Source organism: Zootoca vivipara, chromosome 2 (assembly GCF_965207765.1).
Source record: "Zootoca vivipara chromosome 2, rZooViv2.hap1.1, whole genome shotgun sequence".
NCBI classification, from domain to species: Eukaryota; Metazoa; Chordata; class Lepidosauria; order Squamata; family Lacertidae; genus Zootoca; species Zootoca vivipara.
The window spans coordinates 25769346-25796762 of record NC_142584.1 but is presented as its reverse complement, the minus strand read 5'-3'; the positions used below and the strand labels follow the sequence as shown (position 1 = coordinate 25796762).

Genomic DNA, 27417 nt, shown 5'->3' with positions numbered 1-27417 from the left:
TGCCCTCCTGACCAATGCAAGCCATCTCTCAGCCAGCTCTCCCATATTCCTGGGGCTGCAATGAAACTTCCACATAGATTATCACGTTTGACGTTCCTGCATGTACTAATGAGCTAAGATTATATAGATTCCCACTATACGCATGCCAAGTAAATGTGCATCATAAAAATCTGAGGGAATGATCATCCCATTAATTCCTAACACAAAGTACCTTCTGTGTAGGACTCTGGTAATGTGAAAAGTGGTCCTAAGAGTTTGGCAGAAACAGCCAGCATGGTTTCGAGCTGTTTCTTCATAACCAGCACTGGGGAAAAACTTAGCTAAGGAAAATGAGATGCAGAAGAAGCGAGGTGAAATTTTCAGGGGTTCTTTGCAAACTATGGGATCGGAGTTAAATCTCTGTGCTCTGTAGTATTGCTGCAAGCACACAGTCTCCTGCAGCTGCTGGCAAGGACTCTTGGCGTATCTCAGCCATGGCTGCATGCGTGTGCATACTGTATAAAAGACAAATTCCGCACCACAGAAATTAGAATTCCATGACCTATCTGAATTTGAGCATGTTTGTGCCATTTCCTTTTATTTTGCATAAATTGATCTTGGGACGTTTGCCGTTTTAACTATATATTAGGGCACTACAGATCAGCCCCCAAACCCCTGCTGAGCAGCCTTTTCTGCTTTGGGGAGAAACCAAGTGTGTAACTTTCAAGCAGATCTTTGCAGCGATAAGTTCTAGAAACATGCCTTTGAAAAAAAGAAAGCAAAATTAAGCTGAGAGTTCTGTTGGAAGCTGAGCATTCATTCAAGCTGAACTGAATGCCTAGTGCCCTTCTGTGCTCCTTTGGAATTGCAGCACATGCAAAGCCATGTTCTTAGAGGAGCGAGGTAGTTGCTCCACAGGCATCTGTGCCTGGCTCTTCCATGTAATAAGCCATGGCCCACTGGATCAGTAAAACCCATTGGAGGAGAGCACCAGGATCCCTGCTGCTAGTGTGTACTTGAGTACTGCTGCCTTCCGAACACTTCCTGTCGCCACAAAGGGCAGTGTGTGTGTGTGTGCAAGCTACCTAGAGCAACCTAGAGGAAAGCCTGGATCAAACTCATCCGACACACTGAAAAAGAAGCAGCAAAGAGACACGTTGCTTGAAGTCAGGAGAAAAGGAGCAGGAAGCAAAGGCCAAGAGAGCAACGCTCTTACGTTTCAAGCAGAATCAAGACTAAAAAATAGCCAGAGGAGGTGCACACTCCCTACCCATAAACAAGAGTTCAATTAAATAATCAAGCCTGGCCTAATCTGAAGCAGGCCGCCTTTTCTTCTTCTTCATTTTTGGACACCTTCTAAATCAGCCTTCCGCAATCTGGTGCCCTTCAGGAGTTTGGGACTAAATGTCCCATTAGCCCAGTCATGCTAGCTGATGGGATTTGTAGTCCAAATACATCTGAAGGGTTCCAGGTTAGGGAAGTCCATCGCAAAGGATCCGCTCCGCATCGCGCCGGCAGTTCTTTCACAAGCAGCATCCTCCCAGCATAGTAAATATGAAATGAATTAGCTCCCTGAAGGCTTTGTTCCCATCCCCCTGCACTGCTGGCTGGTTTCCCGCTCGGATCTCCAGCACTCGTTAGTTCTAATTGCTCCACTCCGGCACCCAGAGAAGCCGCCTCTTGTTTGCTCCACCCTGGGAATGCAGCCCAGGGTTTGAGGCCGTGCAAACCCCCTTTTTTTCCCTTCCCCAAGACGGCTTCTGTTCACACTCCTCTCCCGGGCCTTGCCCCCTGCACCTCGACCTTCTGACCTGGGGCTGACCCTGGAGCTGGTGCCAAATTCCATTCCTGTGGCTGCAGCAGGCGAGGAAGGAGGGAATTCCCTGACAAGCAGAGGGATAGGAAGGGAGCAGAGCACCCTGAGGCAGGCAGGCAAAGGGCCATCGGCAGAAGGGGTGGGGTGGAGTGGTGAAAACAGGCCAGCAAGCATCTCAGGGCTCCGGAGAAAGCCGAGCTGCCCATCTTCACACCTCGGGCATCAGCGGACAGGGAGCTACCATGGCTCCAGGCCACCGCTCAGTTCCGGGGAGTGGCTGGAGGGAAGCAAGCCTGGCAGGAATTCTCTTGCTCGGCGTGGGAAGCTGTGGGAATGTTCCCGATAGGAAGCAAGCCAAGGGGCCGGGTCTGCAGCTGCCACAGGACCATGTGTTGCTTCAGCGAGGCCAAAAGCAGGGAAGGGATGCCATGATGGCCCGGAGCCTTGGCCTGGCAACGCACAGCAAGGGGGTCCTGTGCCACAGTGGCTCGCCTGGCTGGGTTTACAAGGCAAGGCATGTGCGCCAGGATGCAAATCGGGAAGGAGCGCAAGCCGCTGTTCAGGTGTGGAGTGGTGAGTGTCATGGGTGTGCAAGTTCCCCTCTGGCAGCCTGTGTGGTTTGAAGCCATCCTGCAATACTTTGATCTGCAGGGAAAGTGGGTGCTGGTTCGATGTTTCCGTTGCGCGAACGCTCCCAGGAAGGGCTGAGCCATTGCTGTGTTTATAGGGCTCTTTGGAAGAGCATCTCTCCTACTGAGCCCATTTGGAAAAGTCCAGGGAAAGCTACGCCAGGCTCTGAGCCCACTAAAGCATGTAGAACAGGGTGCAGGTATTATTTAGGTTGCAACTCATGAATGCAAAAAAACAACAACCACCCACTCCCTAAGCACAGGAATTAGAAATTGGGGGAAGAGAGACAGACAGACAGACAGACAGACATTGCGTCCCAAATATACACTATATTTGGGACCTGAGAATAACACCCCCACTGTGGACAGTGAAAGCATCACCAATGCAATGCCATTGGTAGAATGTGGTTACACTATTTCCAACTGGGCCCAACTACTGAATAAGCAGCTTTTTGGAGACAGGAAGGCAGTATGATGGACTGTTGATGCCCCCTGTTACAGAAGGTCACCGCCCCCACCCCTCTCCTGCCATAATCTTTGGTTCAACGTATCTTGCAGATTCTCATAACATTTGCAAAATGCAGAGACCACACGAGGACGGAATGCCAATGTCCTGGGGCAAGGATATTGGCTCTAGCAATACCCACTTCAAGTCTCCAAATAACCTGCCACCTCTAAACAGCTTTGTTTCACCACTACACTGATGAAAATGGTCAAAGATATTAGTCCCTCCTTTCAAGCGGAAGAGTTTCCCGACCGGGTATTCTCCCTTTCTGAACAGTAGGGAACTCTACTACTGCTGTGGAATGTGTGCAAGTCACGGAACTCAAAAGGATGCAACCCCACATTTTAAAAGCAGGGTGGTGGTGAGGCTTGGTTGTTAAGATTTGCTCGTACACTGCTGGAGCCATGCAGGCAGTATGGTGGGGAAGACCGGCATTGGGAGGGGTCCCTGTTTCCCGGCTCCATCTGAGCTCCTCTCCACTGTTCCTCTGAAGCCACAGAACAGTTTAGTAGAGCCCAAAACAGGGGACTGCCTTCCAAATCAGCTAAGAACGTATTCCCTTCTGGATTTGGTTTTGCATAAACCTACACAGCTCTGCAAGGTTTGGGGAGGGAACAGGAATAAATCCAGGGGAAAGGGTCCAGGCAAGGGCGGTGGGAGGGAGGGAGGAATGGGAGAAGGCAAGCAAGTTCTCCAGCAAGCCCTGGAAGATTTCCACGAGCCATATGGTGGAGCCATGTTGCAACCCAAAGCCAACACTAACTGCTTTTTTTCCCCTGTAACCTTCACTACATTTGCTAATGTTTTGTGACATAAAACCTAGAGATTAATTTTTTTTCTTCTGTCTTAATTGAAGGAACCATTTAGTACAGATTTAACTATTATTACCAAATCATCAGGATTGATGCAGCGCACACACGCGTGCTCCAATCATGTTTGGACTAGCTTGGAGGATTTATGCAAATGGGCCTGCCGGGAGAGGCAATTTGTAGCAGAGAAGGACAATTATACAGGGCCCGTGAGTGCGGGAATGACTGTGCCGGGCGGCTAATGGATAATCATAAAGCGCCAGCAGCAATGAACACCACTGCAGTGTGACCAATGACTTTATACAGCACAGATAAAGAGGCTTTTATGCAACACTGCCTTCCTCTTCAAAAGAGGGGCAATTCTTTCCCCCAGAACGGTGGCAGGAGGCAAGGCAGTCACGAGGCAGGGGAGCACAGAGGAGCAGGCCTCTCTCCAGCCCCGCTGCTCCCCTGGGTCTTGGTGCCCATTTGCAACATGCAAGAGAAACCCTTGCACTCTCGGCGTTGAAATGCAACCACTTCTGGGGCGAAGGCACCGGTTAACAGCCATGAACAACAACATGGGAAGACTTTGACCTCAAGGGACTCCATTAACACCACCAGCACTACCCCCCCACCCCTTGACGCAAGCAGTGCTCTATAATAGCTACACTGGAAGCACAGGGAATTGTGGGGGGTGGGGGGTGCCTCTGCTCCCTCTTCCCTAGCAACTGGCTTTCTAAGTATATAAAGATACGACAGGACAACAGAGGAGAAGCATGCACACAGCTTCATGCGCAACAGCCACCCTAGTAAACGTAAGCAGAGTGGGCGCTTGCAAAGTGATCAGTGGGGTAGCTTGGAGGGGGGCACTCAGCTAAGCCCTGCCCTGCATAATAGACCCCATGACGGGGGGGCATGCACACCATTTGAATGGCAATGTCCATCAACTCGGGGGAGGCGGCTTCGCCCCTTCAAATATTTTACCGGGGGTGTGTGTGTGTGTGTGTTGAAGACCCCTCGGCCCCTAAGAGCTGGCTCCCATGAGCGCAAGAGTAGAAGGTACAGAGGGGGGTGCATAAGCCTTTCTGTGCTTCCCACATTTCTCTGCAAGCCCCGGTTCTAAGACCAAAAATGGGCTCAGCGTGGGAAGGAAATAAGTGAGGCAGGCAGGGGAGGAAAAGGTGACCTGGAAAGAAAAGCAGCAGGCGGAGGAAAGGTTCCATGCCCTCCCCACCCCTGCTTCTACAGGGACTTGGCAGCTAACCGGCATTTGGCCACGCAGCCCTGCCAGCGTCACACCCAGTTCTCCCCTTGCACTCCTGTAATTATGTACGCACACGCAAACGCTCATTCACGCACACCCGCACTTCCTCACACGTTGGAAACACAAGTGTGCTGCGCACGCAGCGGCTAGGGTGCCCTCCCCGCCCCCTGCAAGCCGAGCCCGGTCACTCACTTGACCTTCCTGCTGTCGCTCTTGCTGATGGAGCCCTGGCGCAGGGAGCTGAGAGTGCTGGAGTGCTTGCGCTTCCTAGGTCGCCCTGGTCCCCGTCGAGCTGGACTCCGGGAGCTCTCGTCTCGCCTATGGGCAACAGCCACAATAAGCACGCGTCCAAAGGGCAAGCGCTTCCCTAGCTCCTGCTTGGAAGGGCTGGTGTTTTGTGTGTGTGTGTGTGCATGTGCACGCCTGCCTATAATCTACAAACAAATCTGAAGAGGCCTTTGAAACTCACGATGCAAGAGACCCATTTGCTTGCTTGGGCTGCAGGTGCCATAGCAGACAGGTCCAACCCCAAGATCGGGTGTTTCGTTCACACCCTCGCCTCTTTCTCAATGCTTCGTGGCCTTACCCACGTTCTCTGGGGCACCTCGCCCTGCAAACCTGCTGTGAAAAGGCAAAGGGGCCAAGACACTCACTCGTGGTCATGCCGCCTCTGCAGCTTGGCCAGCTCCCGCTGCTTCTCCTTGTAGCGCCGCTGCAGTTCCGCCAGCCGCAGCCGCATCTCTACTTCCTGGGTGTCCAAGTTCTCAATAGCTGCTTTCAGGGGGCAAACCTGCGGGGAGAGACGGAGAAGGGTCCTTCACCTGGGTGGGAAAACAAGAGGCCGTGCCACGTGCACCATGCTCTGTGCAAGCCGTCCATTCATTCCTAACCTGCCATACGGGGCTTCTCTTTTCCCTTCGAGTAGCAGGCCCAAGACCTTCCGGAGGTGAAGAAGGGGTAGGGAAGGCTAGCTGGCTGTAAAGCTGACCTTTGGGTGGTCTACCCCAATCAGTGTCAGGTTTTGGCTGAATGCCCTCAGGGGAAGAAATAAGGGCCTGCCCACCCCAAAAAAGGTGGGGAACAACCAACACTGCATTGGCAGGGGTTTTAAAAGCACGTGCCCAGCTGTTCCCTATGGCAGCTGACAGGTTTCCGCAGCAGGGGTGGGGGCTCTCATCAGATAAGGTGGCTGGAAGTTCTGCAGATTTAAAAGGAACAGGGCACGTGTGGTTCAGAGACACACCAGATTTCTGACTTGTTCTAGTCAGGGCCAGAACTGTGCCAGGTTGGAATGATGGGCAGCTCGAAGGAACACTGTTGATTCTCCTTCTGCGGACAGAGGCAGGGGGGTCACAAGTGGAGAGTGCGCTGCCGCACTGGCGTTCTGCTTTCAGGCTTCCCATAGGCATCCCATTGGCTGCTGTGAGAACAAGGTGCTAGAGTAGATGGGCTGCTGGCCTGCTCTAGCAGGCTCTGCTTATGCTTTTTAATTCATTAACGTCACCTGTTAGCTCCCTTGGAAGGAAATGAACGGCAGGGCACAAATGATTGCAATGAATGAACAAGCACATCCTCTCTGTCCTCCATCTGAACCGCCCTGGGTACACAGGATACTTACAGGCTTGGTCTTAGGGGTCCAGATGTATTTGCGGCGGGAGGCCCGCACGCGAGGACGCAGGTCCACACAGGGCACAGCAGCTTCTGCCAGGTCGAGGAGGTCAGGGGGCCTCCTCTCCAGGCCGGTTGCCTCGACCAGGGCCCAGGCGGCAGCGAGAGTGGCCAGGCTTTGCAGGTTGAACGCTGCCAGGTCTTCATCCAGCACTGTGGAAAGGGGGGAAGGTTACCGTGGTGGAAAAACCATTCTCATCCACAGGGGAGACATACATTACGATACCATACACCTTGGTCTTTGGATCTTGGGTCCCCCAAGAGGTTGTGGACTCTCCTTCCTTGGAGAGGTTTGTAAGCAGAGGTTGGATAGCCACTTGTCATGGATGCTTTAGCTGAGATTCCTACTTTGCACAGGGTTGAACTGCATGACCACTGGGGTCCCTCCCAACTCGACAATTCTATGATTCTATTGGGTGTGTCCGGGCACAAAAAAGGGGCACCCCACCCTGAGAACTGTGTCCCCTCTGTGCCCCCAAAGCAAGCTTGGGTAGTGACTGGGTGCAGGCTTGTTGATACTACTGGCCATGTCTTCCTACTTTTCCGAGCGAACTGCGGCTCTGCTCCCTTCTCGGACACACCCACTGGCAAGGGTTTGGGGGCGGGGAAGGTTAGCCTGGCACAATGCTCACTCGGAAGAGCAAGCTCTGGGAAGGTTGCCCTGCTTCTGCCCGCTCTGCTCTCCATACCCTGCTACTCAAAGACATCAGGCACACGGTCGTGTTTATCTCAGGCACATACCACACATCCATCCAGGCAGAGGGGAAGTTATTGGGATGCCACATACTTCAGTTGGGGGAGGAGGGGGAAGAGAAGGCAATTTGAGCCGAGGGGGCAGCAGCCAGGAGCCAGCGCTGTCTGAACTTGGTGGAAGGAGAGGGGCCTCTTGAGATAGCATCAAACTCGGAAGGAGGCTTTTGGGAAGAACCTTGCCCAGAGGGGATTGATTGGAAGGGTAACATAGTTCCAAACTACAAATTTAAAAGTCCCTGGAGATGATGAGCGGATGGAGGAAGGGGGGGACGGAGAGTTGTAGATAAGGTTTTTGCTGTACATAAATTTGCTTTATGCTTGTGTACAAGGATGTCTGCCTGCAAATGCGCCCGCACACATGCGCGAGGAGGCATGCAGGGAGTCCTTGTATGTGGTTTCCGTTCCACTGTGGGCAAAGAACGGTTCCGGTGTGTGAGCAGTAACCGTTTGCCGTAGAGATGAAAAGCGCAGACTTTGCTTAGCCACAGGGGGTGATAACCATCTGCATATGTGGGCTGGTGGTGCAGACCCCCTGTCTGGGGAGGTGGGAAAACGGGAGGCTGAAAACGGCAGCAGAAAGGTGGTAGAGACTAAAAAAAGCAAGACTTTCACTATTTTCATTCTACTGATTTTTAAAAAAACACTCCGCCAAACGAGCACTAGAAAGTTCTCAAGAGTGATGAGATTCTGAAACAGGAAGCATCTAAGTGACATGGAGGCAACCCTTTCTCACTTAAAGGGGTTCACTGGTTAATGCAGTTGAATAAGGCAGGTATTTTCCAGATTTTTTTAAGGACCCTAATAATAATAATAATAATAATAATAATAATAATAATTTTAAGGACCCTAATAATAATAATAATAATAATAATAATAATAATAATAATAATAATAATGGGCCTATCCCAAGTCTCTACACTGCCCAAACTCAAGGTCCAGACTAGATGGTGAGCCTCCCTAAATTGTTTTCTATATGCAACAGGGTAGCTGCCTCAAAGGCTCTTGCCTCACAGACTCGCAAGGGGTTAATATCCTCTTCCGAGAGCTTAAATCAAAGGTTGAGCTACTCCTAGCAGTGGCTAGGCAAGCCCCCCATGTGCTGCCTGACCCCTGACTTCACTCCGCAGTTTGGCAGGACTCCAGACTCCATGCCTCTAGGGGGGGGGGGGAAATCACTCCATTCCCCACGGGCCAGGAATAAGCAACCTAACGATTAGCTCTCCTTTACAGCGGCAATTATGAAAGACACCATTTTCCCTAGCTAGCCACCAGGATGCTTCAAGGGCTGACATGCAGAGTCCATACTTCATAAAAGAGTGCACCTTAGAGCAGAAGCCTAGGAAGGCAACTGCTGCTCAAGATGCCACTCTGGGGTTTGCACCTTGGTTCTCCACTTCCAGATCCCCGGAGCAGTCCAAGTTTCCTGCCTGGGTGGCAGATCACGTAACTCCATAAGGCATTGCATAAGGATATCATGGCCTTCGAGGGACCAAAAATAGGGTACGGTTCTACTGGTGATCTGAGTGAGTGCAGATACTGTTCTGCGAGCCCGAGGAGGGTCTTAAGGTCAGGAGAGGATCCTTTAACTTGTACAAACAAAGGCCTACAGGGCTGTTAGGAAGAGCTCTGCAGGGTTCTTAGGGACACCGCCACTTATCTAGGTGAAGATATGTGAGTACTGGGGAGGCAGAAGCTCCTGATCGAAGTGGATCCTGCAGTTCTGTTCCCCACCCATTTCAACCAAGTGCCATCTTTTAGTTTACTAGATACTGACTGTCACAATGGTTCAATTACACGGCTTCGTATTTTGACTCTACATTTTTATTGTGATAGCCGCAGTAGGCAATTTATTTTTTTTAGCTTTGTGGTTTTGTGGCTTTTACTTTGTAAACTGCTTAGAGGTTGTCTATTTAGAGCAGGGTTTCCCAAACTTGGGCCCCCAGCTGTTGTTGTTGTTGTTGTTTTGAACTACAATTCCCATCATCCCTGACCACTGGTCCTGCTAGCTAGGGATGATGGGAGTTGTAGTCCAACAACAGCTGGAGACCCAAGTTTGGGAAACCCTGATCTAGAAGAATCTTATCTATATATTGATTAAACAAATATTCCTGTGGGGATGGGGAGGTGAGCAGCAGGTAGCTTCCGGCATGGCTCTCACGGAGGGGTGTAAGACAGGAAGAAGCAGAGCAACTCTCTTAACCAGCAGTATGCCTGGTGTGGAAGCAATGTGGGGCCTATAATGGGGGCCCTGCTGGCAAGCTAGTAGAGAACGCTGAAAGGCTACAGTTGTGGACAGGCTGTTTGAGCAGTGCAAAGGGGAGATTGCGCATGAGAGTGATGTGCCTTTGCCCTTCGGCTGCTAATCGTTCAGTGCCAACACTGGAGAGCTAATGGAAGATATCAAGGGAGTAGACCCTGGCACGGATGCAAATTCTACAGTCTCAAAGGTACAAGCTTGACAAGACCAAGGTCTGGGAAAAAATTCCAGAACTTCTGGTTCCAGTCCCAAGATAATGTTCCCATCATGGAACAACCTTTCAGTCTCCAGCGGGCTGTCATCCTTCCTTCACATCCCAAGCTCCTACAACATGCAGAGGAGTGGCGGTCAACTCCTTGCTGTCCAGGCAGGAGGCAGGGCTGTGCATAGCAAGGATAGGGCGGCGGCAGCGGCGGCGGGGGGGGGGATTGGCCCTCCAGATGTTGACAGACTCCAGTTCCCATCAGCCCCAGCCAAGAAGGCCAATGGTCAGGGATGATGGGAGTCCGGCAACATCTGCAGGACCACCATCCCTGGTGTATAGGAAAGTGTAGAAGTTTCTCATTCCTCTAACGACGATGGAAATTTAGCCCCATCTCTGACTCTTGGCAGGCTGCCCTCCTGGACCAAAGAAGGAAGCAGCGCTTAGCTACCATGAACAAAATGAGTGGGCAAGTCACCCAGACAAATAAGAGATTCCTCTTCCCAGTCCCCTTCCTTGCTTGCTGGTCACTGGCCTCTGTGAGAGGGAAGGGACAAAACAGTGACGAGAGGGGGGGGGAGAGAAAAGATGGCCCCTGCCTTCCTTACCATGGGCGGCGGTATCACACTGCTGGCGACGGAGTTCCAGTTCTGCCAGCTCACTGAGCAGGGCAATGCCAGGAATCCCTGAGCTGCATGGCGAGGGCAGGGGAAGGGAATCTGCAGGAGGTGGAGATTCCAAGGCTGGGAGCTCGCCCAGATCAATGCTGGCAGCAATGAGGGCATCCAGGCCGCACGGGGCCACCTGCACCTCGGCATGCATCGACAGGTCATCTGTTGAGCTGTCGTCGCTCTCGTCTTCCTGGCATTCATCTTCCAGTTCTGCGGCCGGGCTGTCCTCCACAGCCATCACCTCCGGCGAAGGCCCTGCTGGAACAGCAGCTTCCGGCCTAGGCTCCTCCTGGCATTCCTTTGGGGCAGAGTCCAAGCCGTCTGGGCTGTCCCCGACCAGCAGGGGGCAACACGGCGTCTCCTTGGCCAGTTCTGTGGAGCTTGGTCTCTGGGGGTGCACAAGAAGGTGGGGAGGGTGAGGGTGGGAGGAATCCACTTCGGGGTCCCCAGCCCCACTGGACGGGCGAGCTTCCGCCTCGCATGGTGGCTCCTGCTCTGGTGGGAAGGTGCGTGACTGTTCGGGCTCAGCTGCCGTGGAAACCGTTTGCATAGTGTCAGGATCAGCTGGGTCCAGGGGTAAAGGTGACGCATAGCCCAGGCCAGCCACAGGGTAGGAGTAACCAGGGGGAAGATCTAGAGGAAGAAAGAACAAAGAAAGAGCACCAAGATAAGCTATGGCACAGGGTCAGCTTGGGGACTCTCCAAACCAAAACTCAAGATAACTCAAATGAGCCTGACCTCATATCCTGCACCCTTCCTAACAGAAGGCTGGTCCATTCTCACAACTTCCATGACTGCAATAAGTTATGCTAACGGAACGTACTCCCTTTCCATTTATTTATTTTCTGGCAGCATTAAACTTTCTACAAATTACCTAGGAAGAATGGCATTCAGACTTTTGTGGTACCATGCCTGTAGGAAAGGGAGGGGGGGAAGAGCATGAACAGGGACCAAGAGGGGCTGATCAGGTTCTGATCCTGAACAGTGGAAAATCCTTCACTGATTCTAGAACGTTTCCCAAACTTGGGTCTCCAGCTGTTTTTGAACTATAACTCCCATCATCCCTAACTAGCAGGACAAGTGGTCAGGGATGATGGGAATTGTAGTCCCCCCAAAAACCCAGCTGGAGACCTACGTATGGGAAACCCTGTTCTAGAAGCCCGTCCAGTTCCTGGGCCTTTAAGTGCACCCTTTCCAAACCTTTCTGCACAACGATGACTGAAAACTTGGAATGTGTTGGCTAAAGCCTGCGTAAAATAAGTGCACTCTGAACTACATGCCGATGCCTGTGCCTAGCAGGGCACAGATCAAGACGCTTACTACAGGGAGAGGGAGTCCATGCCATGGGCTAGTAAGCAGCCCTATGATCGATATTGGGTGCAAGCAGTGCACAAATATACTGTGTCTCTTCCCAACACCCCCTTGCATGCATAGCCAGCCACGAATCCCTACCTGGTTCCAGTGATTTGGGATAGTCCTGGGCTGGCCTCCCTTCAGGCTGCTTGTCCTCGGCCTCAGGGCCAGTGGAGCTCTGCGAGGGCACTGGACTGACAGCAGGCGAGCGTGGCACCACAGCAGGGCAGACAGGTAAAGTGCATGGGGCAGGGCATTTGGGCGGGTGGCAACACGGGGAGAGCTTGGCTGAGCAGGCGGCTGCTGGCGACAGGCCCTTCGGGGGAGCGTTTAAGGCAACAGCTTTGTGGGATGGTTTGAGTGGCTTCTCGGGGCCTGGCATCTCCAGCTCTGGGAGTGGCTCTTCGGGCTTCCGCTACAAGGAGAGAGAGAGATGGACGGTTCAGCGAGTGCCTGAACCCCACACAACCAACCCCACAAAAGGGCAATTAACCCAACGGCCATACAGTCAGTATATGCATCTTAAGACTTGCATTCGTCCCCAGTGCTTTGCAATCCTCAACAGGTCTGGTTCTAAGTCGCTTCCTGTTAGTACATCCTTATCAGCCCACCAACTCTGATTCCTCACCCCAGTCCTGATCTTAGATTGTGTCCCCCTTCTCAGTCGGGAACAATGGGTTCAAGAAAAACCTGGATACACTTCTGATGAAGGTTATTTTGGGTTTCCTATTCTAGTGCTCTGTGCCACTCTAGCAGATGGGAGCCGTTTGTGCTTCCAAGTAAATAAATCAGGATTCCAAGCCAAAGCAACTCGGATTCAGTACCAGCAAAAAGCAAAATACTGCAACCTAGATGAAGTTATGGAAACAGGGATCATTTTATCCATCTCAATATCTTCAGCTTCTGCTAGTTGAGGCAGCAGGAGGCAATCACCTATGCAGGGGGCAGAAACCACATCCTCTGACTGTTGGGGTTTTTCATCAGGCCGCACCCCTCTGATTTCCAAGATGTCTCCAGGCACCAATCCCACACTTTTCCAAGCACATCTTTGCAACTATATTTGGGGAGCTGATCCTCGGGCCAAACATAGTATCATTTGCTTTTTCTGGTGCTTGCTCAGAATCACAACACACAAACACAAGCCCTGATCGTCACCCTCAGGAAGAGTGCTCTTCTTCCACATAGGATACTGGCGTCTATCACCACCATGCAGCGAGAAGCAGGATATTGACGACCGTAGGTCTGCAGCCAATAGAACTTCCTTTGAGATGACTCAGGAGATAAATTCTTACACTCACTCAGAATCTGGCCAACCACTGTATTTTGAGCCAGTGTGGGATTCCTCATCAGATCAGATTGGCTGGAGGGGTGTGTGTGTGTGTGTGTGTGTGTGTGTGTGTGTGTGTTTTTACACATTTCCTTTCCCTGGAAGCATGGTGGGTTGCTTAGTGGGTGAGTTGTCTGTAGCTGTGCACTTGCTTCGTGTGTGTTATGTGTGTCAGCCCGGACCGTAGGGGCTGAGTTTTTTCAAAACAGCTGCGTGGGTGGCCCAGACTTTCACGCAGAGAAAATATTTGATGATTCCTTGGTCCCCGTCCCCCCCACATCAGATGACCCATGTCCCCCAGAGGGAGGAGGTTCCTTCCTCAGTAAGCAGATCCTTTCTAGCCGCCCAACAAGGGAGGCCTGATGGGTACCGAGAGGGGTTACTGTGATGATGGCCTCACTTCGCACGCCTACCTGGCTGTGTGTGTGCCGCTGCACTTCCAGTGCCTGTGCTGCACGCTGCTGTTGCTGCTGCTGTTGCTGCTGCAGGGCATAGAGTTCTTGCTGACGCAGGAATTGGGAGCGGGAATAGACAGGGAGTTGCCCTGTGTGCTGCAGGTGAGAGCCAGGCCCCCGGCTGGGATACATGGGTGGCCAAATTGATGCCTGATCCATCACCTCAGCTGCTGAGAGACAGGGAGATTAACCAGAGAGGTAAACAAAGCCAAAGAGTATGGAGATGCCTCCCTGATCCCAGAATTCGAGAGCCGCACCCGTCTCCTCTCATAGGAGGGGCAGCTCCCGTGTACCCCATCCCAGCTACTACCCAGCAGAGGTGTTGGCATGTGCCAGCCAATTAGGCTGCTACTTACCCAGGGTATGGGGGGCCCCATGTGCTGGAGGCTCAGAAGGCAGGATTACTAGCTGAGCAGGTGGTTCCTGCGACAGGGGGAAGACTGGCTGCATGGCACTAGGCATAGAGGCCGGGAAGCCGGGAGGCAGGTTTTGATGAAGAGCAGGGTGCCCGATGCCTAGAGAGAAGAATGCACTTGACATTGAAAGCCCAGCCCACTCAACACACCCTCCCAGCAGCCACATCTTCCCTAGGGAAAGAGATCGTATCAGAGCAAAGAGAGACTTTGCTTCTTCATGGTTCCCTTAGGGTAGGCCAAGAAGCGTTCGGCTTCTCGTCACATGTGCCTATGCAGACAAACGAAATTCCACCGCAAGAGGCAGGGAGCAGGTCACGTATGTACCACGCAGATAATATCCACTTAGAAAGATCATCATGTATCACAGTCTTTACGAGATCTAGGAGAATCCCCTCCACCTATCTCTACCAATCAGCTGTGGCCCCAGGAAGGCAGTCTCCCAGGCCTGTAATACCTCTGAGGGTTGAGTCATAGGACAGGCAATAATCCAGTTTTGCCTGCGTAAAATTCTATATGGAAAATCTTATGTATATGCAGGTGTTTTTGCTGCATGTATGGATGACTCTTTCTCGGGGCAAGAGTTTTTTTAAGCATACGAAGTGGTCCTAAATGTCACTCACTAAGGGTTGCCTTAGGCTCTCGACAGCAATTAGGGCTAGAGGTTACAGTGAGGCTTATGCAGTAACCAGTTTAAAAAACAGGCAGGAAACAGGGGGTCGCAAATAACGGGACAATAGCAATCCAGAGACTAGAATCAACGCCAATGGATGGGGCAGCAGGAAAGCACAGAAGGAAACTGAAACTGCCAGGGGTACAGAGTAGAAAGCTGTAGATCAGGCATGAAGTGAGATCAGAAATGGACCAGAGATAAGGAGAGGAGCTGCTGTCGGCATGACCTAGCAAGGGTTCTAGATAGAACGTTGACACCCAGCAATACTGACCGTATGAGTGTCCACCCATCCAAAGAGAAGGGCTGCGTGTCCGGGGCAACCAGTGGGTATGAGCTGGGTGGGTATGGGCTGCCGGGTCTCCTCCCAACTGGCTGGCCTGCAACGAGGAGCTGCCTGCGATCATCAGGTGGGGGGTAAGGTCTCCAGGGCAGCTGCTGGATGGGTGGATGCGGGCAAATTCCACCAGGTCCTTGTTTTCCCTGTTACGTCAAAAATCAGACGAGACAAAGGCAGGTCAGCTGAAACAGGTCAGGATCGTCCAGGCCTGTAAAGGGACTACACAATGTGGGCTTATCATGTAATGGACAGGCAATGCCCCCCTCCCCAAATTTGTATGGAAGTTTTGTTCTGCAATACAACTGAAAAAGCCCGCAAACACCCTGTTCTGCCCCTTTTGTGTGAAATTTTCAGGACCCTTTCGGATTTGATGCAATGCGTGTGCAGTTGTACACATGTTGAATACACGCAAATGACAGGGGGGTTGCCTGTAATGGTCATTCTGTGGCCTCTAGGCCTAAAGGTCAGGCACTGTCAGGCTCCTGGAGTAGCCAGAAGCTCAGCTATCACATGAACAGGCTCATCATGGGTCCAGCGTTAAGATCATTGGATGCAAAACCCACTGCACTCCCTCCCCGAGCTTTGATACCAATTGATGGTAGATACAATACATATTTAAACCAATTTTTCGCCCCCAAAAGGGAACCAAGGCTGGTGACAGAGGTCGCCGCAGTCAGGCACCTGCTGAGATCCAGGGGCTCAGAAGTGCCCGCCAACATCAGAAATGTGTTGAGATCGTGTTATACTTGCTGTTGCAATTTCTGTAACTCACCTCGCTGCCTTCTCCCTGTTTATTGGGAGTGGTGCTTGTTTCGTTATTTGATGGTGGCAGACAGTTCTGCTTGTTGCAGGAGGTAAGCACTGGCTCTGTTTCGTTCTGTGGAGAGAGACCACCATGATTTATTTCCCAAGATGCAACGCTTGGCAGCAGCAGGAACTGCATTTTGGGAAATGCAATGTGGCAGCCGCTGCCACAGAAGAACGCCAAGCCAGTGCTCGCCTCTCACTCCCAGGAAGCGTAATATGCACCGCTACCAATAAAGACCTCTGCTGGGAGGAGGTATGGGAAAGTGCCAGCAGCAGCAGCAGCAGCAGGGACTCTGGAGGGGAGCTGGCAGCATTTGGCCCAGACAGGGGCCCATGTTGATGCAAGGCAAGGGCGTACTGCTAACAGGGCCCATTCAAGCCTGGTGCCAGCCCAGAGTGGCTTAGAGATCAATACAAAGTTGGTTGTTCCTGCCCTCAGATGTAAGGCAGCCAGCAAAAAAACTGCGCTTCCAAGATGCAGGTGGGCCTTCTGAAAGCCTCTCCAGCCTAACCATAAAGCACCATAAATCGCCCTTACTGGATCAAGAGATCTCTCCCAGCAAGCCCCAGGCGCTCCTCACACAACCGGTTCCGTTCCTCTTCGGCATCCAGGTCAATGACATGCACAGGCCGCGCCGCGCCAGCTTGCAGGGAAAGAAAAACGGAAAAGGCAAGATTAGCTATCACCTTCTGGCAGGACTTCCCCAAGGGCTGGCATCTTTCCTCCTGGCGTCACAAGCAGGGGCAGGAAGCAAAGGAGTAGGAGGCAGGAGAAAGGAAGGTCACAGCAACACACCACTTCTGCATTCCATCTCCCACTCCAGTTGGGATGGGGCACAGGCCCCTTTTGAAGAACTCGGCATGGAATTGTAAGAGTGAGCTTGCAGCTCAATTGCCAGGGGCTGCAAGTCTGGAATGAGAGTTCTCGGATAGGAGGGAGAGCAAGGCCATAGTATGGTTAACAGAAGCCTTTAGGCTGAAGCCCCTTCCCTTTCTATATTATAGGGGGGCTTTGCATGTGGAAGGGGCGGCCCCACATCCAGCATGGCACAGCTCCCTAGTCCTGCCCCTGGCCACCCATACATTGAGAGCAGCTACCCTACTATACGGGATCCCAGTTTGGATAAATGCCTTCAATCAGGCCACGCAAAGACTTCAAAATCAGTTTTCCTTCAATAAAAATCTGGCATACCAAATTGTGTCCCTATGCTGCCCTACGCCTCAAAACTAACCAAAGACTTCTGGTCACAAAAGTGTAGCTGCAACGTTTCAGTTCCGGTTGCGTTATAGACCGAATGTAAAAAATTAAACAGATAGGAATCTCACTAGACTGCTTATCAGAAAATCCTGTGTTTGAGATAAATCAAATGCAGATGGGTAGACAATGGAATTCCAAGAACTTAGCAGCCAAATCAGGAATAGTAGTGTGTGGGTGGCAAGTCCGGGAATGGCGCAAGTTGGGAAGCCAATGGCGTTGCATCTCTCCCAGTTAACCGACCCAGATCCATGTAGGGCCTACATGCTGGGGAGTGCAGTTGTCTATGCCAGGGAACTGAACGGGTGTGCATTCCCAACTGCTCAGGATCCCCCAAGGTGCTGCCTGAGGGAGTGCATGCACCCACAGGGTTCCCCCCCCACTGAAAATAGGTTTGAAAGAAGCATTCTACCGAGACCCAAAGAACAGGGTGTGGTGTTTGCTGGGCTGTGATTGCACACATGGGCATGTGAGTATTGCTGACCAGAGTTTGCAAATGTGCCCATCAACCCCAAAAGGCTGGGGAGCCCTAGTTTAGTGGTTATATGCATGTAGGCATCTGCGATGCAGGTTTGTAGACGTCAGAGGCAGAGTAATGTTGGGGAGGGGCCAGTGGCTCTGTCCCCCAAACAAGGACTTTGTTGCAGTTGCCCCCCCTTACCTTTGAGCCCCATGGCAGCCCTGCTCTGCCGACTGGAGCTGGAGCCGTAGGCCGGTTCGGGCCGGCTAAGCGTATCCTTCTGGCGAGCCACAGCTACGGCGATGCCCACGGGAGGCTGGCGCACTTCGCCATCCCCATGTCCCAGCTCGTGTTCCCTGCTGCGGGCGCAGTCCGGGCGCTCCATCTCCTGCTGGCCCTTGTTGCCCAGGAACTTGCCCCCGTCCTGGTGGGCGCAGCTGCCCTTGATGCTGCCTAGTCCCACGAAAGGAGCTTTCTGCCCCACGATAAGTGCTTGGTTGCTGTACTTCAGCAGGTTCTTCATGGCCGACACGTCGTCGGGCGGCGCCTGCATTTCCTGGGTGAGCACCGAGCCCTGAGTCATGAGCGCAGCCTGCTGGAGGCTGCTGCTGAAAGGGTCCAGGTAGGAGCTTTTCCTCTCTTCCACCATGGGCAAAGGAGGAGGGCCCTGGCCCTGCACCGACCACGGCGGCAGGTGCGGCCCGTTGTAGCCCAGAGAGCTGAGCTCCATGGACTTGCGCTTGGACTCCGCATGGGCCCCAGCCTGCTCCATCTCCGTCTGCAAGTGCTGTTGGTGGCGGATGCGGGCCACTTTCTGGCTGCCGTGCGTTGGCGGCTCCTTGGGGGCCTTGTCTAAAGTGCAGCAGGACTGGCTGAGTTTGCACAGCGTCTCCTGAGGGCTAGGCCGCGCGCAGTCCTGAGGGGGCACCATCTCAAAGTGCCCGCCTTTAGGCTGGTGGGTTAAGCTCCCAAAATGGCCGTCGGAGCCCGTGCTGTTCAGGTACTCCAGGCCTTTGAGGCGGGCCGCGTTGGAATTCTGCGGCCAGTCCAGCCGCCGCTCGGCTTTGCCCTCCACCTTGAGGTGAGAAAAGGGGTGGTTCCCGTAAGGGGGTGGGTGCTCAGGGCCCATGTCGTGGGGACGCTCCTTCCCCTCGCAGGGCTCGGAGGGCACCTGGAAGGAGCGGCTCTTGTCAGCCAAGTGGCCTACGGAAGGCACAAAGGTGGCTCCGCTGATCCGCAGCTCCCGGCCGGCCTTATCCTGCAGGGGGCACATCCCGTCGGGGCTGGAGTGGAGCTGCAGGCAGGGGAAACTGCCCGCGGTCGTGCTCAAGGCTGGGGGCCCGGTGGGCAGGCTTGACGGGACGGTGTAGGAAACCGAGTGGTGCAGCATCTGACGCCGCTCCAGGCACTCGCTGTAGGACTGGGGGGGCTCGTGGTGGCCGAGGTCCTTGGCACAGCGGCTCTGGGCTCCTGCGTGGCGTGGCAGGATGCCCCCGCCGCAGCTGGGCAGCACGGCTTTGCCCGAGTCGCCATTCAGCACCTTGGAGCTCAGCAGGCAGGAGGGCAGGTGCTTGGGGCGGTTGTCGCAGGAGCCCCGCTGGGGAGCCCCTTCCTTGCAGTTTCCCTCGGGCGTCATGGGCATCACCAGCTTGTGCCGCTCCTTGGCCGCCTCCTCCTCGGCCAGCCGGTCCTTCCCCTCGCCCTTGGCCCCTTTGTCCCCCTTGGACAGCACAAAGCGCTCATAGTCCTTGTGGCACTTTTGCCCGTGGCCGGCCTCCCGGTCCCGGCTGCAGGAGCCGATGGGGTGCCCCGGTGCAGCCCGGGCAATGCTGGGGAAGTTGTGATTGGCTGACAGTAGGGTGGGCTGAGCCGGTAGGTTCCGCAGGTAGAAATTGTCTGGAGAAATAGGGAAAAGTGGTTAGGAAGCGTCTCAGGCAAATACCCCATCTCTTCCTCCCCTACAAATATTGATTGACATCCAATGCCCTTTTAAAATGTTACAGGTAGGTGTTGGTCTGAGTCGAAACAAAATAAAAAAATTCCTACAGTAGCACCTTAAAGACCAACTAAGTTTTTATTTTGGTATGAGCTTTCGTGTGCATGCACACTTCTTCAGATACGCTTCTGTTTCAGTGTATCTGATGAAGTGTGCATGCACACGAAAGCTCATACCAAAATAAAAACTTAGTTGGTCTTTAAGGTGCTACTGAAGGAATTTTTTTATTTTGCTTTTAAAATGTGTTGGGGCGGGGAGGGTTTTATTGGGTTCTTATTTTTATTCCGTGTTTTGTGGTTTTCATATTGTGATTTTATGTTGTGAACCGTCCTGAGACCTGCGGGTATAGGGAGGTGGTATAATAATAATAATAATAATAATAATAATAATAATAATAATAATATCCACCATGTCTTGTTGCCCAAGCAAGTCTAAAGGTTCTAGCCTCTCCCGCCTGCATGCTGTAATAGCTCTCTTTTAGGAATTGTGCCACTTGCAAGGCAGAGATTAAAGCGGTGGGGGTCTGGGGCCACCTAGATGTTGTGCTGGGATGGGGGCATTGGCCTCGGGTACCCTTCAGTCGCAGAGAAACCAACTCCTTATTCCCTTCCCTCTCCATGCAACTGCCTCCCAAATGTGTGGCCTTGATCAGGTGCCGGACTTCGTAGTGGTTCTTCTACCCCTTTAGAAGGGCGTATCTGCATGTTTCCCTGAAATCCCAACCATGACTCAACACTTGCCTTTCTGGCTTTCATAGAAACGGTGCTGGCCATACAGGACGTTGCTGTTTCCATGGTGATCCAAGTGGCTCATGGGAAGAAAAGTGGATGCTAAGCTCCCGGAGAACCTCGGGTAACCTGGAGCTAAAACAAGAGGCAGCGAGGAATGAAATGCTGGCATCACAACGCAGTGGTCATGTAGTCAAGTCCCTGGCTTGGGCCCTTAAGTCTGATCTGTCTCTATGTAAATAAATGTCAAAAGTAGACTGCCAGTGATGGGTAGGTGGGGAAAGATATTCAAAACATTTGTTAAGACAGATTTTTATTAAGGCAGTACACATAACCACCCGGTGCTCAGTGTTGAGAAATATCTGGCTTTCAAACAGCAAGGGGTGGATAGAAAGTTAGTCCAAAATTGTTGGTACCACAGCAGAAAACTCCTCTGATGCTAGGCTGGCAGAAGAAGCTCCCAAGGGACACTTTGGCAAGGGAGATGACATGAAACAAAGGCAGTTTGGGGGAATGAAAACACCCTATAGCATATGCACAAGAAAATCCTGATGAATCACTGGATTCTTCACTAAACTTAGCACTAATTATGGAGATCAAGCACCTCTACATTTATTTGCAATAATTTATTCCACATCACGGTTTCAGCTTTACCAATAAATTAATAATAATTAATAATAATAATAATAATAATAATAATAATAATAATAATAATGCTTTGAGAACCGATAGAGTGCGGGAGGCAGTGCAAGACAGGAGTGCCTGGCGTGCTATGGTCCATGGGGTCACGAAGAGTCGGACACGACTAAACGACTAAACAACAACAGAGAGAATGGATAAATGGGATTGGTAGAGGAGGAAATGTGCCGGTGGGGTCGGGCAATGAGTAAGTGAATATGCTGTCAGGGGCAAATGGGCAGAGTTGCTGAAGGGATTGAAAATACATGCTCCGGCTCCTTCTCTCAGGCCCACACTGAGGGGGGTCTCTCTGCAGGCTAGAAACTTCTTTAAATATTAACTTGAATAGCCCAGATCTTAAAGAACCTGGAGCTATCATATGCACCTGAATCCATTCCTGTGCAGCAGTTACCATAGAGGCATGAAATAAACACAGCCACTGACTTTACAACCTTTACTAGGATTGTATCCTCCTGGCTTCCTGCCAGTCTGTGTCTGGGTCAAGGTGTCAAATGCTGCAGCTAAGGATTTTACTTGGGAAGGAAGGCAGGGGAGAGCCAAGCGTTTTTGATGGGCACCAAGGTGAACTGCCAGTTGCAGCCTTGACAAACACTAGCTCTGGGTTTTGGATGTTAATGCTCAGGGGGACGTGGGCCCAGTTCCTGGCTCCTCCAGAGACTTCGCCTGCAGTGACTTCAGATAAATACCTCAACTCTGTGCAAGTTAACCTCAGCTCCCTCCTCCGTAAAATGAGAGCAATCAGGGGTGACACATCTCACTAATATTGCGAAGATGGAACGGCAATGTGCATTTTAAAAAAGCAAAAAGCAAAACTAAAACCAAACTAGAGATTTGGGAGAGAATACAGGAATGCTTGCTACTATAAGCACTTTGGAAACTGAAACTGCCTCTTGCTACAATTCAGAGTAAGGAAACCAATTTGTAGGATTAGCCCAAAAGATGGGTGTTTAATATTGGTAAGACTAAACTGGCGGACGCAATAACAAAGTTTTTGTATGCTTTGAGGGAAGAAAACTAGAAGTATCACTTAAAAAGTAAAGTGCCATTTACTTTATTAATTCGGGGGGGTGATAGATGCATGCATTCAGCTAGACCAGCGTTTCCCAAACTTCGGTCTCCAGCTGTTTCCGGACAACAACTCCCATCACCCCAAGCTAGCAGGACTGATGGTCAGGGATGATGGGAATTGTAGTTCAAAAACTGCTGGTGACCTGAGTTTTGGGAAACACTGAGCTAGATAGTATTTCACTTTCTTTCTTTCTTTCTTGTATGTTGAACTATATTAATAGGTATGTGGCTGTCGTCCTGAAAATTAGAAAGGAAAAGACTTTGCATTACTAAGAGTGCGCGCGCGCACACACACACACACACACACACATGCCTGCAATTTATAGAGATGACTAATAATAATGAGACTAATAATAATCCCAATAGACATCTCCTCAGACACTGTACACAGCCGAGTCCCAAGGAAAAGTTTTTCCACACTCCTTTCGTTGGTGACTCACAGCTTCCCAGGGCTAGGATCCGAGCAGTGGCAATCACTACGTGCAGCACGTCAGGCCAAGCCACCAACGGCCCCCACCCTAACCTGCACCCTTGTCTGAGCGTCGCCGTTGTCTGTTTGACTCCACTCTAGGAGGAGGAGGCAGCCAACTCTCTCTTTATTCCTCTCTCTGTCTGCCCAAGTTAATCTCCCCAGTCAGCCACACACCAGCACTTTCAACCCCGCTGCCCCACCCCCATCCCCGGACAGGCCGCCCGTCAGCATGATGCCGAGAGCATTGCCTGCACCCCAACCCCCCCCCAGCAGCCCCGGCATGCCGGAAGCCAGCTGGCAGCCGTTCAAACTAGCAGTCGGGCTGGCTGCCAGGGCACCGTGCCAGCAGCACCTTGCCGCTCACACTTGAACTTTCTGCATCTCGCACGGAGGGGAGGATGTTGGGGGAAGGGATCAGCGAGAGCGAGTCACCGCGGGAGACACAGAGGGAGAAGCGAAGAAAGCACGCTGCGAAGGGCTAGGGTAGCTGGAGTTGGGACAAGCATCGCAGCACGGCTGGGGCGGCCAGGAATGGGACCGAGGCAAGGAGGGAGGGCGTTCAAGGAAGACCTGTGGTTTGGGAGCAGAGGAGGCTGCAGAACGGGGGACACAGGTTCTTTCCCCCCCCCCTGGGGGGGAGGCTGTGGGTCACACATGAAACACAAAGGCGGGACTTTCTTCTTCTTCCATCAACAAGCTAAGGCTGGAAGGACAGAATAACTGGAGAGGGAGACTGGGAGCATTGCCTGGGGATTTTGGGGCCAGGATAAGAGGTGGTTTGGTGGGAGTGAGGGGCAGCAAAGCTTGGAACCCCACTGCAGCAAGTACATTCTTAAAAGTATTTCCCAAGTTCCTCCTCCTTTTTTCAATTAAAAAAAAAACGGAAGGGAGTAGGGGCCAGTTGGGAAATCTTAGGGGAATTCCTACAGCTAAAAAGAAGGAAAATGCTAGCTCACTAGTGAGGAGAAAATGCAAACAACCCCCATTGTTCCCTCCTGCTTATTTATCCCTCTTCCTCTCCAACACCCTGCCAGCATATATACAAGGGGAAGGCCCCACCTCTGGGTTTCCACGACAGGACAGTTTAAACAAGGGACGGGGGACTTTTGGACCACCAGATGTTGTTTAAATGTAGCTCCCATCATCCCTGACCAATGACCATGCTGGCTGGGGATGAAGGGAGCTGGAGTCCAGCAACATCTTGAGGAGGTGGCAGGTTCCCCAACTGTCATTTAAGGAGTTACAACTAGGCAGCAAGAGCTTCAAGGAACGGTGAGTAGATAGGCCTGGTCCCTGGGCTAGAATGTTCCTTCCGGACACTTTATTCCCGCTCCTTCCTAGGAACGGGGCATGGAACGATACGGAATTAACCTCGAGTCAACATTAATGAGGCCAATTCTCTTCCACAAATGCTGGGACCTCCCTAAACAAGGTCATGTATCTTCTGCAATTTGGCACGCACAAAATATTCTATGGATGCCTGGTGCCTGGCCCAAAATACTGGTCTTCTTTTCTTTTTATTTCAAAGTCATTTTACTAGTCCTTCTGGTTGTGACAATATGGCTGGTTGGGCAGCAAATGCAAGAGTCTGCACAATCCCAAAAGATGCATATACTTGCATGCCTATCTCTCCCTCTTTTCGCACTTCCCATGTATGCCACTGTACCAATTCATCTTGTTCTGCCGTCACAAAACTAGCATTTTTGAAGATGCCATCTACATAGAGAGACAGCACTGAAATGCGAATTACGGACATTTATATGTACGCATTGGTTTTCATAATTTATTCCGTTAGCAGAATGTGAGCAGTCAAAGCACAGAATTCCAGCTCTCTTGGATTTATTATTTGCAACTTAATTTTGTGCACATATAGAATACAGGCAGGACTGAGAGATTTATAGGAATCGAGAAGCGCCGCTCCCCTTTTTTTTCATGTGCTTCTGGATAGTCCACCAAGGCAGCGTTGAGTAATTCCACCAAACCCCTTTACCTTCATGGGAGTGTGAGAACCAAATCTGGGAAGTGCCGGAGTGGGGGCCGCGGAAGGCTGGTTCTGATGGGGATGACGCCGGGCCTGTGGGATGTGGCGGTGCTGCTGAGCCCAAGCTGCTGCTGAGGAAGCTGCCCATAAAAGACGAGGCAGGTGAGTTTCCCATCAACCCACTTCCTGCTAGATGCACACAAAAAAAAAGAGAGGAGAGGGAGGAAAAAGAAAAGAGTGTCGGCATATGGATGGACAGCATGAAGACCAGCAAGCTTTCTACAGTGGCAATTATTTAGTTCTCAGTTTGTCATCCTGTCCATAGGCTCATGGTACAGTGTGCTACTTTACAAATAAAATACCCAAGCACTAATCTGAAAGCAACATTTATGCAATAGCACCGTACATACTTTTGCTTAGGCCTAGCTCATCCTAATCTAATAAAAATTCTAGTTCATTGAAATGTTTGTCCCAGGAACTGGGATTGAGGAGGAAAGAAAACACTTCCAGCAGATGTGAAGGCCCACCTACATGCTTTTACACGCAGTGCCTGGATGCAAAAACACAGTTTCCCACTCGATCTGGCAAGCTCTGGTGGGCAAATATCATCTGCCTGCTGTCTACTCCGAGGAAGGAGTTGGTATTGATGTGAATCCCCATTGAATATGGATGCATCTCCTGAGCATGGTACCTAGATGCATGCAAGCAAGGAAAGGAAAGGCTGGGAGCATCCATTGCGACTAATAGTTGTGCATCTACAAACTTATCAGGAAACAAATGACTGTGGGTAAATGTGTCACTAGGCCTTGAAACCTGGGTAGTAGCTGGCACATATACAGAACCCTTTAGTATACTGTACAAGCCTGTGACCTTGTCAGCATTCATACATCAGCTCAACACTAGCAGCTTCTACGCAAATGTACCAGCCCTGCAGAACCATCAAAGGAAAACAACCCAGACACAGCATATTGAGCTGCTCCATTTCCATGTCCAGAATGTCTCCAGGAAGGGAGAATTAACCATAGGGAAATGAACCGGATGGATGCAAGTTCTCCAGAAAGAAGTATTCAAAATTGCTTACTGTACAGAGTGCAAACCTGCTCACAGTTCCTGTGAAACACTGCATTCCTCCTACATTTTGAGTCAATCACTCCCTAGGCAATCAAGTTCATTGCAACTGGGCCTCCAAACCACTGGAAAGAGGACCCTGCCTCATTTTGCAATACCTGTGGAGACACATCCCAAACCTACTTCCCCAGTGTAAAGGTAAAGGTAAAGGACCATTAGGTCCAGTCGTGACCGACTCTGGGGTTGCGGTGCTCATCTCGCATTATTGGCCGAGGGAGTCGGCGTACAGCTTCCAGGTCATGTGGCCAGCATGACGAAGCCGCTTCTGGCGAACCAGAGCAGCACACGGAAACGCCGTTTACCTTCCCACTGTAGCGGTCCCTGTTTATCTACTTGCACTTTGACGTGCTTTCAAACTGCTAGGTTGGCAGGAGCTGGGACCGAGCAACGGGAGCTCACCCCGTCACGGGGATTCGAACCGACGACCTTCTGATCGGCAAGCTCTAGGCTCTGTGGTTTAACCCACAGCGCCACCTGGGTCACACTTCCCCAGTGTAGCAAACCTTAAATGCAGCTATTGGCACATCAGCTAGGCACCTGAGGGTAGTGGAACACAGTTCATGGAAGGGAGCAGATGATTTCATGTACACCTGCATTACATTACTCACACACCTAGACAATGCACAGTGTTATTGCACAGGCCAGCCTGTGATTTCTTGCCAGAACTGACTCTAGAACAGTTTATTTAGGAAATACTCTTAATCCATGGCTGAGACTTGGGACTCCTTGTATTTACTGATCATGACTGTATCTGCCTGTAAGATGGCAGAACAGCTATGCAGGTGTAATAGCAGCTCTTGAAGGTGGCTGGCTTTTTCGGGGGGGGGGGGGGCTACTGCTCCAGCCCCTGCTAGGGCAAAAGACTTGAGCTAACAATGGAAACTCCTCGATGCAGAATGTTTGTAAGCCTGTTCCCCTACTTTGTTTTTCCCGCTTCCCAGGCACTCACTACAAGGGCTTATCCAGCTCTACAGATACTAAAATGTCTCGTGTGTGTGCGTGTGTGTGTTTTCTGGCCGGGTTTCAAATTCATCAATGGGAAAAGCTTCACCCACCAAATATCTGCCTGTGAAACAGTTGCTCAAAGGTGAAGGGGGAACCTTACCAGAAAAGATGGCAGCTCAATGCTGCATGAACGACCCGGCCAGGCCTGCAAATAGTGCTGTGCTCTATCTATGGGCAACGGTCCTAGACCTTTTAGTCATTTCCCCTAGGTATTTGACGTGGGCGAGTGCCTGGTGAGGAATCCAGCCAAAAAGCAGGAAGTACTCCTCTCTTTAAGCCTGCCCACGCTCCCTGGCTAATCCCACTGGGATGCCTCAGCGATGAGTGTGGGGAAGTGGTTACAAGGGCAGGGCCAAGGCAGCTCTCCCCACAGCTGGGGTGGGGGTGGGAGCCTGATCACTAGCTAGGGAAGTCCCTTTCTGGACATGGCATTGAGAAGAGACTAGGTCAGATCAGAGTAGGCGGCGTCGGCGTGAGAGAGAGAGAGAGAGAGCCCAGGATGGAGCCTTAAAAGCCTATTACTTTAGACTCTCCCATAGGCTAAGCACAAACCTATGAGCACTAATGAGATCCCTGGGGAGTTTCTGAATCTCAGACCTGATCCAGAACTGCCCAACAGGGCCACGGGCTTCCTTCCCTAAGGGATGCCCAAGCCCCATAACATCCCTAAACTCCTATTGAGTTTGAAAAAAATAATTAAGTGACACCTAATTTTAAAATACCGT

At 51.5% G+C, this 27417-nt stretch overlaps 1 protein-coding gene across 9 annotated transcripts in view; it reads right to left on the bottom strand.

Annotated features, from left to right (window-relative positions):
* Nucleotides 1-27417, bottom strand: part of BAHCC1 (BAH domain and coiled-coil containing 1) — a 115099-nt gene that overhangs the window by 19610 nt on the left and 68072 nt on the right. For 3 of the 9 annotated variants that reach the window (XR_015948381.1, XM_088662987.1, XM_060271941.2), the window contains exons 3-15: nucleotides 24569-24748; nucleotides 20352-20474; nucleotides 17817-19511; nucleotides 16439-16544; nucleotides 15866-15970; nucleotides 15028-15236; nucleotides 14027-14185; nucleotides 13629-13840; nucleotides 11988-12303; nucleotides 10473-11168; nucleotides 6603-6805; nucleotides 5638-5774; nucleotides 5177-5302 (exon numbers count right to left, since the gene is read on the bottom strand). Coding sequence is in view for 8 of the 9 variants with exons in the window: in XM_088662987.1 (XP_088519113.1) it covers nucleotides 5177-5302; nucleotides 5638-5774; nucleotides 6603-6805; nucleotides 10473-11168; nucleotides 11988-12303; nucleotides 13629-13840; nucleotides 14027-14185; nucleotides 15028-15236; nucleotides 15866-15970; nucleotides 16439-16544; nucleotides 17817-19511; nucleotides 20352-20474; nucleotides 24569-24748 (4267 nt within the window). In the remaining variant the exon portion in view is untranslated. The remainder of the gene's footprint in view (nucleotides 1-5176; nucleotides 5303-5637; nucleotides 5775-6602; nucleotides 6806-10472; nucleotides 11169-11987; nucleotides 12304-13628; nucleotides 13841-14026; nucleotides 14186-15027; nucleotides 15237-15865; nucleotides 15971-16438; nucleotides 16545-17816; nucleotides 19512-20351; nucleotides 20475-24568; nucleotides 24749-27417) is intronic. The other 6 variants (XM_088662988.1, XM_088662989.1, XM_088662993.1 and 3 more) reach the window with 6 other exon arrangements.